Source organism: Ischnura elegans, chromosome 8, assembly GCF_921293095.1.
Source record: "Ischnura elegans chromosome 8, ioIscEleg1.1, whole genome shotgun sequence".
In the NCBI taxonomy this organism is placed as follows: domain Eukaryota; kingdom Metazoa; phylum Arthropoda; class Insecta; order Odonata; family Coenagrionidae; genus Ischnura; species Ischnura elegans.
Window position 1 is genome coordinate 13818545 of NC_060253.1, and position 15146 is coordinate 13833690.

At 37.9% G+C, this 15146-nt stretch overlaps 1 protein-coding gene across 5 annotated transcripts in view; it reads left to right on the forward strand.

The window, feature by feature from the left end:
* Positions 1-15146, forward strand: part of LOC124163999 (signal transducer and activator of transcription 5B) — a 73171-nt gene that overhangs the window by 43141 nt on the left and 14884 nt on the right. For all 5 annotated transcript variants that reach the window (XM_046541143.1, XM_046541147.1, XM_046541144.1 and 2 more), the window contains 2 exons: positions 13271-13426; positions 14182-14248. In XM_046541143.1, the coding sequence (XP_046397099.1) occupies positions 13271-13426; positions 14182-14248 (223 nt within the window). The remainder of the gene's footprint in view (positions 1-13270; positions 13427-14181; positions 14249-15146) is intronic.

The following is a 15146-nucleotide window of genomic DNA, read 5'->3' on the forward strand; positions in this document are numbered from 1 at the left end:
TCATTTTGGCTATTTTCAGGCGGTGTATTGTTGGAGGACGTTGTTGCCAATGTTAGAATGGGCGTGAATGTTCACATAATCTATTCACGCATGAAAAGTAAATTGATAAAATTGTTAAAAAGTTATTTTATTGGTGAATATGTTCCTTTGTTCTTCGGGAGATTCTGGAGACGATTACTTATTCAACCAAAGCTTTCAGTTCGAGAAGTGAGTAAAAAAAATATAGCGTTAAAAAAGATGCTTTTTGCGGCGTATTTACTGCAAATATTGGCTTCGCAGGTAAATCGACGAAATTGTGTATGGGGAGGTGCACATGTTTTATTAATAATAAGAGCGTATAAATAAAATTCTAGAGTAAGGAAGGGCTGCCAGAGGTGGAAGACCAAGTGGCAACATCAATGAACACACAAACATCAAGTCAGTCTTCCGCCGCCTACGACCTAAGGCCCAGTGATGTGAACGAGCGGGTCAATAGTTTCCAATAGTAGTAATAACCAAGGGTCTAAGGATTGACGAGAGACGAATAGGACAGTGGGAAGATGAGAGTCAAATTATCTCATTTTTATGCTGCAAAATATCAAAATATGCGGTGTTGCGTGGATTGCGATGACGCGAGTGCGGAATCCTTTCCTCATTCGTGCATCCTGTTGCCTCTTTAAAAAATTATGGATCCCTGAATCAATTAAATAGTGTGCGATATGATATTTTGTTTAAGTTTAAAATAATGAGAGACCCAAAACTAGTCCTAAAATATTTTATCTATTTTTAACTTTCCAAAAATCGACACTCATTCCACAGAAAAATTAGACCATTACCCTGTATGTAGGTATTACGAATTCGAAAATGCTGCCATATCTTTTGCATTATAACTTACTCATCTAAGTTTCCGTCTCAATTGATCAAATAGACAAAAAAGAAGCCAAGAAAAATTCTATTTTAGGGACCGTAGAGTGCAGGCGTGGGTTGTAAGAGACCGATGTCTTACATATTTTCCTGGCAATTGACAAATGCATGCACCGCAGAATTAGCATTTTTTATTACAATTACCAATTTAGAATTAGCAAGTTTTTTATGAATTAAGCAAACATGTTTCCATGCATCATGCATAGTACAAGTTGTCCATGAGTTCTTGACTTGCACGTTATAAAAAACTTCAATTACAAAAAATTGAAAATTTCGGTGATAGAACACACGGATGTAAATCTGCACGCTGGTACACGATGCGTAATCTATGACGTGACTCGAGCTATCAAGAATTATATTTGTTACATAATTTTAGGCATTTAAACTAATGAATTTCTTAAAAATAAACATTCGAGACTCATAAATATAAAGCTAATCTTTCATTTTTAGCAGAATTAATGTAATTTATCTTATTTTTCGTATAAAATTATGGCAAGGAAGGTTGCACCGATGAGAGGAAACTTTTAATCTCGAAATGATATCAGGGTAAAATGCAGTACTGAAGCGGATATAAACTGACCAGGGTCATTTGTAGCTATCCTCCTCGCTGAGAATAAACCGGCATTACCGATAGCAAATGTACGAAGTATATCTCCTCGCATGCAATGTGGGAAATGCATCTTGGTTGTATTGATATGTTTTTTTTTTGTAATTACATCGGAACAAAAGATTCAGGGAAAAATCATCATGGTAAGACAGTATTTTGGCAATAAGGTCATGTACTGTTAAATAGTACGTGGCGTTCTGCGCTCCTACCGTGAAACAATTCATGTCCTTGAGCGTGTTGTTGGACAAGATTAAAATTCGGCTCCGAAGCACGCATCACACATACAAGAGCGACCCTCACGCGGCAAAGAGCAATGACACAACATTCTCTCCCACCATACCCGGCAGCTCGGCGGCTGCCGGCGAACTGAAGGCAAGAGACTCCATGCAAGCGTTGTCCCCTTCCACTGCCACGATGAGACTCGCTCAGTGGCTGAGGGCGATGTGAACGGGAGAATGTCGCCGCCGTGGAGAGTGCAAAAATAGCGTGCAAAGGTTCGCATAGATTGATTTATTGCCGCTTCTATGAGGACTGCATTAAAATGGTATGGATTAATATGAAGATAAAGGATTAAAGTTTATAAAGACTGTAAAAAATTTTGGGTTCCGTCATTATACACGCCGTAGCAGGCAGCCAATTTTACCGAATTTCGTGTTTTTCCGTGGTCAATATTGCAGCGTGAAAAACGAGAAATGAAAAATTACGATGATCTTTTCAAATATCGATCTTTCTTCGTAAATATGCATTCAAATGTTATGTGCATAGAATAACAGAGGCGTCAGACGAATCTGCCCAGACGTCTGCAGCGTAGTTTTTGGACTAGGTATCCGGGAGCCTTAAGTGCCCAGATGTATCTTAAGATACGTATAGGATTAAGTACTATGCAAATGTTAGAGATTTTTTAAAACATTTTTTCCCACATCAGGGGTGATGTCTAATCATAATTTAAGCAAAAAAAGTATATTTTTTTGAAAAAAATCTTCTGGGCATTAATGGGTTAAGGCTGCCGGGTACATCGGGCACTTTCGAGATGTGGATCCTTCCCCCCACTCCTCAAAAACTCGGCCTAATGGCTAGCGAGCCTAGCCGACTAGCAAGTGGCCTTGGACTCGAGGGAGGGCACATAGGGGGCAGAGTTTAGGGAGGGGAGGGGATGGGGTTTAGATGACTGAAATTTTGGGAACCCTCTCGCCAACTTGGGGACTTGGGTTTGTGACTGTTGAACACCTAGCTATATAGCCGAGTGTCACCGCGCTCCACCGCATGGAAGTAGACGTATCTCAAGGCAACACGGCGGTCGTCGAGATTGGGAAATGGATATTATTTACGGAAGTGTAGAGCACAGAGATTAGTGAGATTTCGTCTCCAAAACCCCGGAAGTATTCAAATATTTTTAAAAAAATTGATTTGGTTACTAATTAAAGCAATCTCCTGCAGTAGCGATATAATCCGGCAAGTAAGAATTGAAAGGTACAATTTTATTATTCCTTGACATTTTTCAGAATATCGTTTGTTCTTCATGGTATTTCAACCCGTAAAAATATCTTAGAGATTTCGTTAACAATGAAAAACGTAACTCCCGATACATAAAAAAATTAATTTCCCACTTTTTCCAATTAAAATATTTCTGGAAGAAGGTAAAATGTTTTTAACTTCTCCGCCATGAGGTTTTCCCATAAAACCCTGTCCCTCTAATTGTTTTCTTACATAAATCCACGTGGAATACAAAAGAAAAATATACAATGCCCCTTTCGTGAAATATTCTGTTTCCCCTGGATTTCATAAAAACCTGTGATCTTCGCTTCAGATAAATATTTCCTTCCCGGATTTTACAGTAATCATCAAGTGGAGAATATCGGGAGGAAATTTCTTCTACCTAGAGGCTGCAACTGGACGTTAGGGATGACGAAGGCGCGTGTTATGGTATTTTAGGCACTTTTACAATTTTCATAAAAATAATTCGTACAAAAATATGTGTCAAAATTTATGTATTATTACTAAAGTAACCTATCGATTAAGGTAGGTTTGTAATGAGTATTTACGAAACATTCTGGCTGTACTTCCTCCTTTCGTGGATTTCCTCTTCAATTCACTATGAAATTCCTTTCCATCAAATCTCTTATTTCCTTCCTATCTCTCGTTTACCCAACATTCTTTCCTGTAACACAGTTTTCTCTCCTCCCTTACTATGTCCTACACTTCGTCGTTCTTCCTCTTCTCCGTCCGCTTCACTTTCTCCGTTCTTGTCCACCTACTTTTATCTTTTGTCTCAAGCGTAGCTCGTGAATCTTTACGAACCGCATAAATAATAACTTGACCAATTTATTTTTATTTATCCGTGGAATCATCATTAAAAGCACATTTCAAATAAATTAGGATAAAGTAGGAATCCCATTTAGGTCTTGCCTGTAGGATACCTAAAGACAAATGACAATACGAATTGAAAAAATTAGTAAGCTGAGACCAGATACGAAACATAGTAAATGCTTGAACAAATAGCATTTTTTGTTAAATCTCACCCTGTCGTGCAAAAAAATATATTGAGCATTAAACGCACTATTAACAAATTATTTTATTTGGATTTTCTACATTAAGTTACCATTGATTTAATCTTTTCAAAAAAATATGTCAAACTATTTGATCCTCTTATACTTTCTGACCATCAAGAAAATAATTTTGTCTTACATAGATAAATGAGCGTTTGAACGGTAAAATTTGGCGTCGGCAAAATATAAAATTTGTAGATCTTAAGTTTAATAAATCGGTTTCAGGTTCTTTAGGTTTATATCCACTTATGGGGTAGAAAATTTTGAATACTTTGAAAAGGTAATAATGACGTAAAGGGAGAACTGTAAATCTAGAAATATAGGGAAGGATGGTTCAAATTATATTTTATAGCAATCAGTCAATTGCTTTTTGGAGAACACCCGATTGCTCAGATACCCCTCCCCAGCAGGTTATCAAGTGGTTTAATTATGATTGCACTAACACATTATGGATAGTTTTAATAAATTGTGGGTAACATTTATTGCAAAGGGAGTAAAACGTCACGTGGATACATTTAAATTTCCTAGAAATTTGGTTAACTAAATTATGGCTTTAGTCTTCTTGTGAGTAATCCTCATGCCATATTCATCGCATCTCTTGTCTAATGCATCCACTATAGCCTTCAGCTCTCTCGCTGGCTGGCTAATCAACGCCTGATCGTCCGTGAATCTTACTGATTTTACATCATTCCTCCCACTTCTACTCCAGTTCCCAACTCATCCCACGCTTTTCTTACCATCGCCTCAGCATATACTCTTGAAAGCAATGGAGATAGTGAACAGTCTTGCCTTACTACTCGGCCAAAGCTTGCCCTCCCAGTTTCTCTGTCCGCTACCTTCACTTGCGCAGTCTGGGCCATATGAAGATTACAAATGAGTCGCCTATCCCTCCAATTGACGCCTCTTTTCTTGAGAATATCCATAATTTTGTCCAGTCCACTCTATGTAATACTTTTTCAAAATCCACGAACAAGGCAAACACAACCTGATTATAGTCTTTCCTCTTCACCAGCGACCTCATTACCGCAATTGCATTTTCACTTACCTTTTCTGAATCCAATGTGATCTTCGCCAAATTAATTGATAGTCCTTTTCTCTATTCGTCTTTTTAATATCCTTATTACCACTTTAGCCTTATTGTGCATTGTCGCGAAATCCTCCCGCCAAGGCCCTTCCTCATACATCTTGCGTACTAGTTCGAATAACCTTCTCTTACCATTCTAACCTAGATTATTCTGCAGCTTACATGGGATATTATCCACCCCCACCACTTTCCTAGGTTTCATATCAGGGAGAGCTCCCTCGATTTCCATGTCTTAGAAGCGGCCTCTTCCTCGGCTCAAGATTATGCTACACCACTGCCCCTTCTACATGTTAAATCTTTCCTGCCTGTTTCCGCTGTCATGCAGATCCTCCTCTTTCCCCATCCATCTACTCTGAATCTCGATTTGCTCAGTTAGCATCCTTCCATTTTTAGCATTAATTTTTGACATGGCTTGTCCTCTTTTGCCGCCAGATAGCGACTTCACCTTGATGTACAACGCGTCTACCTCTCGTTACTTTTGAACCTTTTCCATTTCCTCTCAATGTCTCTCCTTGTTTTCCACCAATTCTTTCTCACTTCTTGGTTTCTTACCGTAATAGATGATTAATTTTACTTAGAATTCTTCCTGTACTGTGTCTACATTCTTCCACTTCCTTATTACCGCCATATATTTTTTAGTTTCCTTCGTTATCCAAGTTTTCTTTGCCATATGAATCTCCAGAAGTTAGTAATCTCTCCTTATATTCCCATTAAAGTTTTAACATTCTATTTCCTCACCTTCATTTTTTCACAAGTCTTTTGAATATTACGTTTCGTTTCGTTCACCTTAGGAAGAATGCGCTAGATTTTTCGTTATTCCTAAACCTCTGTTTTACTATTATGTGGTCTTTCTGGTGTATCTCCGTATCCCTTGGACTCTTCCTGATGGACTTTCGCACTTTAGGATTATTGGACCAGGCCTTTGTGATGAATAACTTGTTTCTACTGCAATATTTTATTGATTTCTCTCCCCGCTCGTTTCGCGTTCCCTGATCCAAAATCTCCTATTTCGTAGCCCTTCCTCCCTCCCCGACTGAGGCGTTATAGTTCCCCATCATTACTTGATTTTTTTAAACCAGGGATTTCACTTATTATTACCTCGTCCACTTCTTTCTCCATATGAATGTTAGCGGACTTATAGACTTGAGCTGCTACTAGGTTGGTAGGTCGTGCCTCAAACTCTACAACCAGAATCCATATCGCTAACCGGATTTATTAATACCGTTGTCTTACTCATCTTCCCAATTAATACTGAAGCTACTTTTGAAGTTAACTTTCCTCTCTACCATAACATATAGCCACCACAATATATATGTGGGATGGGAGGTAGCATAAATTCTACCAGCATCATATGGGCAATTTCTGCGTCAGATTTTGTTTTGTTGGTTTGCGGAGTATCTTCTGGATCTGTATTTGTAGCATCTCTGGAGTCACAATAAATATTATCAATTTGTTCATTACCATGTACAGTGGAAGCCCCTTATAACGACAGCTGTTGGGAACAGAGAAATCTGTCGCTATAGTGAGTTGTCGTTGTTACCGAATGCAATTGCATCGTCACAAAAAAATCACTCATCATGCGTCACCACGGCTGTTTCTGCCGAGAGGCGAAAATTGCAGCATGATAGCCGTTTTAAATCATTCTTCTGAACATTTAATTCACTAATGATCATATTCACTTGCAATCTATGATCAAATCATATGTAATTATGCAGGATGCTATATGCCGAGGCATTAAGAAGTCGATTTTAAAAGTCCCAGCTTCAGACTCACACTCGTACTGAACCGTGCATTATGAGCTGTTATTATCCTTATTTCTTAGATGCTCCAAATATACATGTCATAACTACCAGTTATGGCTATGCATCAGACTATTAAATGCTAAAACTTCAGAATCTGTTCAAAAATTCATACCTTCTATCTTTCAGAGTAGTAATGAAAATGATGGGTGCTGCTGCAATTGGGTGACGAAAGGAGCTTGATAAAATTTTAGGGTTCCACACGAGCATTGCATTTCTATCTTTTTCAGGTTAACGGCCGAATAAAGGTGGAAGTAATCTTCTTATGCTTCAAGTCTGCCTGTATGAATGGTTTACTATCGTGTTTCAAAACAGCCGACTCAAATGCTGTCGGAATCATGAAACCGAATAACACCAGCTTTACGGCATCTAAAAGCATATTAGTCATATTAATTATCTTCGGTGGAAAGGGTGAAAAACTATTTGAATTAAATAGAAGGACAAATGATAAATGGAGTCCACTCTTTGTCTGCCTGTTAGCAATATTTATGTTTCGTAGAGATTCACGCAACCAGACGCAATATCAGCGGACGTAGAGACGTCTAGCGGCAGTAGCGCACACTTTTTGATAGGAATGCTGACTGGAACTGACCTGCGGCAGGATGAACACGATTTTAGTCACTGGCATTCATGCAAAATAACACGTTTATACAATTTATTGGGCGTCTAAATCAATCATCTCGGATTTTTTCATTATATTTTAATCTCGGAAACAATAAAAATAGCATCTGATAGGGCATTAAAAACATTTGTCATTTGCATCCACAAAACTTCATGTACTTATAAGTACACAGTACAACGTGTAAAAGCGATAATAAAATAAATATTCTTCTCCAACTACTTGTTGAAACATGAAAATAAAATAAAGAACAAAAAATAAATAAACCGCGGCAGCTTTGAAAAATGACTAGGTTACTTCCGTATATAAATGGTCAATAAGGTTCCTCTAATAACTCTAAAAACAACTGCCTTGATAAACATAAAAATATTCTAGAACATCATTGCCTTTTAAAAATCTAACACAGAAAAATTTTCAATTGCAGATTCATTTGCTGACGAAAAATGAATCAAGTTTGGTCTGCTTCAGACTCCTGGTCGCACTTGCTTTGAGCAGAAATATTTCTACTTCATTTAGTTTATTAAAATCGTCCGGTGAAGCATCACTAGCCCGGTAAACGTCAGTTATTATTTTAATGGCATGTCGCACCTCATCCACTGAAGGCATAGGCACCATTTCATCCTCAGATTCGGAACTACTTTCAGCAATTACACCGTCTTCTGCAGCCGCAGTCAACTCCTCCTCCATTAACATTTGACGAACAGGCGCACATTCATCAACGGCTACGTACTCATCAAAGTCACAAGAGCCAAAATGTTCCTGAATTTTTACCCAACCATCAGGTTCATCATTTTCCCTTTGCGCTTCCTCCATAATCTCTATGGCCTCGTCGTTCTGCTGGTTCTGCTCTCGAATAAATCCAGCATGCCGGAAACATGCTGATATGTGCGCTGGAGGTTTTTTCCCAGCTTATTGATATTGCCCGCATGGCATCCAAAACATTCCACGTCAATTCTTTTAAATTTCCTCCAGGTACTCGAGCGACTAAGTAATTCACCAGTAAACTTCGGAAATTGTGTTTGAAAAGCTTAATTACTCCCTGGTCTAGTGGTTGAAGAATGCTCGTGGTGTTAGGCGGCAATAACACAATTTTAACGTTTCTTAGTTCTATTGGTGGATGGGCTGGGCAGTCAATGAATAATAGTACTTTTTTATTCCTTCCACCAATCCTGGCATCAAATGCTCGTAACCACTGCGTGAGGATAGCAGCCGTCATCCAAGCATTTTTATTTGCTTCGTAAGTGCAAGGGAGAGTTTTAACTCCCTTAAAACATCAGGGATGGGCGGATTTCCCCACCACGAACGATTTTAACTTATCTGAACCATCCATATTGGCGCATAAAAGAACAGTTACGCGGTCTTTACTTTTCTACCCTCCTTCGCAGGGGTCCGTTCGAGTGGCGAGAGTTTTGTCCGGGAGAAGGTTAAAATATATACCCGTCTCATCCGCGTTGTAAATATTGCCGGGGCTGGAATTATCCAAATAGTCTTTAAAGACCGGAGCCCAGCCTTCCACAGCATTAACGTCAACACTTGATGATTCACCGGATAGTTTGTGAAGGGATATCCCCTTCCTATTTTTAAATCATGCAAACCATCCATCCGAGCACTTAAAATTGTAGAAGGATTTGGTTCTTTCCTGGCGAATGCTGTTGATGAAATCTTCTCGGGAAATCAGCCGGGTGATGATGGCCATTGCTGCCAACGTTTCGATGGCCTTCTCTGCCATCGTCTTCAGGGCGAAATGAAAAAATTGTCTTCACCAAGCCTCTCACACAAATACTCAGCTTTAGCCTTCATCATAGGGCCAGTGATAGGAATCCCTGCGGCTCTTTGCTGGCATAACCACGAGAAAAGAGCAGTTTCTAGCTGCGGATGCTCTCCGGGCCGCAGGTGTTTTTGGGTGCTTGGACGCCCTTCTTTAAGCACAGCCGCACGAATTTGTTCTTTTTTCTTTAAAATAGTGAACAATGTCGATGTATTTATTCCAAATCGCCTCGCTATTTCACTCTTTGAACACTCTCCACTTTCACAATCTGCAATAATTCTCATTTTGGTTTTTAAATACAAGGACTTGCGTTTACCAGCCATGGTGCTAGCAGACGGGCGGAATAATTTTTAACCTCACTGCGGAGGCGCGGGAGGGAGATGACAAAAGAGCAATGAAATGTGTACTCGGGAAATTTATTAAGGAAAGAAGAATAGGAGAATACGGAACATGTAGACGTCGACGTTGGTGGAAAAAATGCCGTTTTAAAAGCATTGAATTCCAGAGATGTGGCACGTGGTCAAAAAGTCAACCTGTCGTAATTACGAATGGCGCAAGAGAGGAATCGAGCCATTATCGCTAATACGAATTTATTTTACATTTAAATCATAGGGTTTAAAATGGTTCCTTGGGTAGCTGTCGCTAATTCGAGTTTGTCGCTATATCCCGTACTCGTTATAAGGGGCTTCCACTGTATTACAATGATGCCCGCTATGAGATGGATAAAAATATTGAGTTATCAGTGCCAGCAATAAAATAAGTTTCGAACAAGGGTGCAATACCACTTCACCAATGCTTTCTTCATGAAAAAAATACGCTTTCTCTTCTTTGCTTTTTACTTGCATATCTTATTTTTTCATCTGTTAATGCAATAGGCATGGCGGTACTCTGTAAAGAAAATTTTTAAATCCCTTTTCAAATGCAATTCCCGACAGAAGTCTTTCATGTAAAAACTAACGAAGCATAAAATATCTATCGCAAAAATTAATTTTATAATTCTTTTTATTATTTTACTTTTATAAAATACTACAGATAAATTGATTAATAGGTAACGATGCATGACGGACTCAATTATTTTGGCTATTTTCAGGCCGTATATCGTTGGTGGACGTTGTTGCCAATGTTAGAATGGGCGTGAATGTTCACATAATCTATGTACGCATAAAAAGTTAATTGTTAAAATTGTTAGAAAGTTATTTTTATAAGTGAATGTGTTACTTTGTTCTTCTGGAGATTCTGGAGATGATTACTTATTCTACCAAAGCTTTCAGTTCGAGACGTGAGTAAAAAAAATATAGCATTAAAAAAGATGCTTTTTGCGGCGTATTTACTGCAAATATTGGCTTCGCAGGTAAATCGACGAAATTGTGTACGAGAAGGTGGACATGTTTTATTAATAATAAGAGATTATAAATAAAATTCTAGAGTAAGGAAGGGCTGCCAGAGGTGGAAGACCAAGTGGCAACATCAATGAACACACAAACATCAAGTCAGTCTTCCGCCGCCTACGACCTAAGGCCCAGTGATGTGAACGAGCGGTTCAAGATACGCCCATAATAGCTACCCTGTTTTAGCACTTGCGTGATTTGAACTTGTATCGTCTCTGAGGAAGCGTCCAGTGCAAGCATATATTCCAATGACTTCTATCCCAGATTAAAAAATTTCTTCGGACAGTTCCAATCCAAGGGAAATATAAGATTATTCCGATAAAAGAAGCAAGCATTTGTCATAGTGATTTCATTCTAATTTGACCAGAAGTCCTTCAATCGATACCCGTGAAAATGTAACATTATTTGAAACTTATGCCCATTTTTTTCAATTTATAAGGCTTAGTTGACAATGATGAAACTGCGAGCGAAATTGTAGTAAAAACCAGGGGTCTAAATATTGACGAGAGACGAATAGGACAGTGGGAAGATGAGAATCAAATTATCGTATTTTTATGCAGCAAAATATCAAAATATGCGGTGCTGCGTGGATTGCGATGACGCGAGTGCGGAATCCTTTCCTCATTCGTGCATCCTGTTGCCTCATTCAAAAAATTTGGGTCCCTGAATCAATGACATAGTGTGAGATATGATATTCTGTTTAAGTTTAAAATAATGAGAGACGCAAAACTAGTCCTAAAATATTTTATCTATCTTTAAGTTTCCAAAAAACGACACTCATTCCACTGAAAAATTAGACCATTACCTTTTATGTAGGAATCACGAATTCGATAATGTTGCCATATCTTTTGCATTATAACTTACTTATCTAAGTTTCGGTCTCAATTGTTCAAATAGCCAAAAAAGAAGCCAAGAAAAATTCTATTTTAGGGACCGTAGAGTGCAAGTGTGGGTTGAAAGAGACCGATTTCCTAAATATTTTCGTGGCAATTGACTAATGCATGCACCGTAAAATTAGCATAAGTTTTTTTTTATGACTTAAGCAAACATATTGCCATGCATCATGTATGGTACAAGTTGTCCATGAGTTCTTGACTTGCACGTAAGAAAAAACTTTAATTGCAAAAATTTGAAAATATCGGTAATAGAACACACGGATGTAAATCTTCATGCTAGTACACGATGCGTAATCTATGTCGTGACACGACCTATCAAGAATTATATTTGTTACATAATTGTAGGCATTGAAACTAATGAATTTCTTTAAAATAAACATTCGAGACTCATAAATCTAAAGGTAATCTTTCATTTTTAGCAGAATGAATAGGTATAATTGATCTTATTTTTCGTATAAAATTATGGCCAGGAAGATTGCACCGATGAGAGGAAACTTTTACTCTCGAAATGAACTGATGTATCAGGGTACAATGCAGTACTGAAGCGGATATAAACTGATCAAGGTCATTTGTAGCAATCCTCCCCGCTGAGAATAAACCGGCATTACTGATAGTAAATGTACGAAGTACATCTCCACGCATGTTATGTGGGAAATGCATCTTGGTTGTATTGATATGTCTTTTTGTAATTACATCGGAACAAAAGATTCACGGAAAAAATCATCATGGTATGACATTATTTTGGCAATAAGATCATGTACTGTTAAATAGTACGCGGCATTCTGCGCGTCTACCGTGAATCAATTCCTGTCCCTGAGCGTGTTGTTGAACTAGATTAAAATTCGGCTCCGAAGCGCGTATCACATATACAAAAGCGACCCTCACGCAGCAAAGAGCAATACATATCATTCCACTCGGCGGCTGGGCGGCTGCCGGCAAACTGAAGGCAACAGACTTCGTGCAAGCGTTGTCCCCCTCCATTGCCCCTTCTCCCGCACGCTGAGACTCGCACAGTGGCTGAGGGCAATGTGAACGGGAGAATGTTGCTGCCGCGGAGAACGCAAAAATAGCGTGCAAAGGTTTGCATAGATTGACTTAGTGTCGCTATTATGAGGAGTATATTAAAATGGTATGGATTAATAGGAAGATAAGGGATTATCATTTAAAAAGAACGTAAAAAAATTTGGGTTCCGTCATCACACACGCCGTAGCAGGCAGTCAATTTTGCCAAATTTAGTGTTTTTCCGTGGTCAATATTGCAGTGTGATAAACGAGAAATGAAAAATTACGACGATCTTTTTAAATATCGATGTTTCTTCTTCGTAAGTAAGCATTCAAATGTTATGTGCATGGAATAACAGAGGCCTCAGACGAATCTGCCCAGACGTCTGCAGCGTAGTTTTTGGTCTAGGTATCCGGGAGCCTTAATGAATTTGATTTGAAAATGCTCTTAGTGTTTGCAATTAGGGTCTATCTGTGATTGGTCATTTAATCAGTTTGAGCTGTTTTTTTTATTGGTATAAATTCCTGAACGCTCAGTACAAATTTTCAAAGACCTGATTTTGGTTATCAAAATTTTTGCTTTGTGTAATTTTGTAATTATTATTATTTTAAGGTTAGTTGATGTAAAAATTAACTATTATTTTTCTTGCTCCTTTAGAAAATGGTGAAGTGTTTATGCTCCAGCCATTCACAAGTAAGGATTTTGCCATCAGGTCTCTGGCTGACAGGATATCAGATTTATCCCACCTGTTGTATTTGTATCCGGATATTTCCAAAGAACAAGCCTTTGGAAAATATTACACACCTTTCCAAGGTAGGTAGTTTATGTTATTCTTGTATTTTGAAAATTTTGCTGCTTTGGTTACACGTGTCCATCCCCATTTTATCTTTTTTCAATTTATTCTTAATGCATCCCCTGTACCGTCCAATTGTGAGGCTAGTTTCATGGGGAAATCGGGAATTTTTGCACTTTTTACATGTTTCTGAGTTGCATTAGAGTTGCCATTTATTGATTTTTTTGTAGTTTCATAAGTAAAAAATTATGCCTCTCCTCACCTCCTCTCGGTTTTATATAAAGTTATCTGTTTTTTTTTTTTAAATGAAAATTTGATTGTTTATTTTTTTCAAATGGATTGTGGATGATTAGTGAATTTTAATATCGGATCAATGTTTTGAAAGTGCTTCATTGTCAATTTTCCAAGGTGGTGAAACTGTAAGATAGAAATTTGTTGCATCTCTGGGTTTGTGTAACCTAGCTGTCTGTGCTTGTTAGTCATTTATGTTCAGGTCCAGTTTAGTGAATGTACTTGTACTAGTGGAGCTTTCCCTGTAATAATGGCATAATGTTGTCACTTATTATAATATTTCATACATTAAAATAATGGGCGTGATCATATTGTTCTCATGTTATCTACCTCTTCCCCAGTAAACTCAACATGGAACTGTTTATGATTCATATACATTTTTATTAAAGTTAATTTTTATAAATGCAATAATTTAAGTTTCATGTGGATTCAAGGCATGAAATGTATTCTGTGTCATTCATTTTTGTAAATTCTATCTTTCCAGATATAACTCCTAGCACAGGTGGAGATAAGCCGTATGTGAAGCCATTGCTTGTGACCCATGTGCCTGGGTAAGTTTTTTTCTTTGTCTAGCAATATCATTGATTTCTTTGTAGGTATAGTACACTTAGCTTAAACGCAACTTAACCATCTTGAAGGACAGAAGTGTTGCGGCTTCTAATAATGTGAAATATCGTTAATATCAAACTGCCTCTCTTTATTGTTATATGATTAATTTGTAAGTTATTTTAGGTTTTGGGTTAGAGATGAAGCAAGAAAATAATTATCAGTTATTACAGGGAGAAAGTAAAAGTGTTTAGTAATTGTGGAGTAGGATGACTTAAAGTTTTTATGATTTTATTTTATTTATTACATTCAATATGCTCCCTGACTATAAAAATATTTAGGTGCCTTTATTCAATATCATAAAAATATTGATTTACTAATGGCTGAAACAAGGTGGGAAACTGTAATTCTGTTTTTATTTTCACCAGTAACAAAATCCCAGCCAACTAACCTCATACACCTTCCAGTATGTTTTGAGACGTTTCCACAAGGGACCCAGCCCTTTGCTAAGTAAGGTAGTAATGCATATTAATGCATACTAAATGCCTACAGTTTTGCAATACAATGGACAATCAACACTCGTTCCAGAAAGAGCTTACATTAGAAGAGAATATTAATTGGAATCATTTAAGTGTGCTTTTGCATAAATAAACTTCACAGTCCATGTGTAATGTTTCGAAGCCTGCTGCGTTAACAGAGGTGAAGCATGCATGAATTGTCATGAGAAAATCTCCCCTGGACCGGGAATCAATCCTGGTGCCATGAGCTAACAAGCTATGTTTATCATGCGGTCTATATAGCTGGGCATTAGTGCAGATATGCCTAAAGTTTTTTCGTTAATTAGTCCATAGGTTCTTTGCAGGATATTCCTATCCCATGCACTGAACAGCAGTTCAGCCCAGC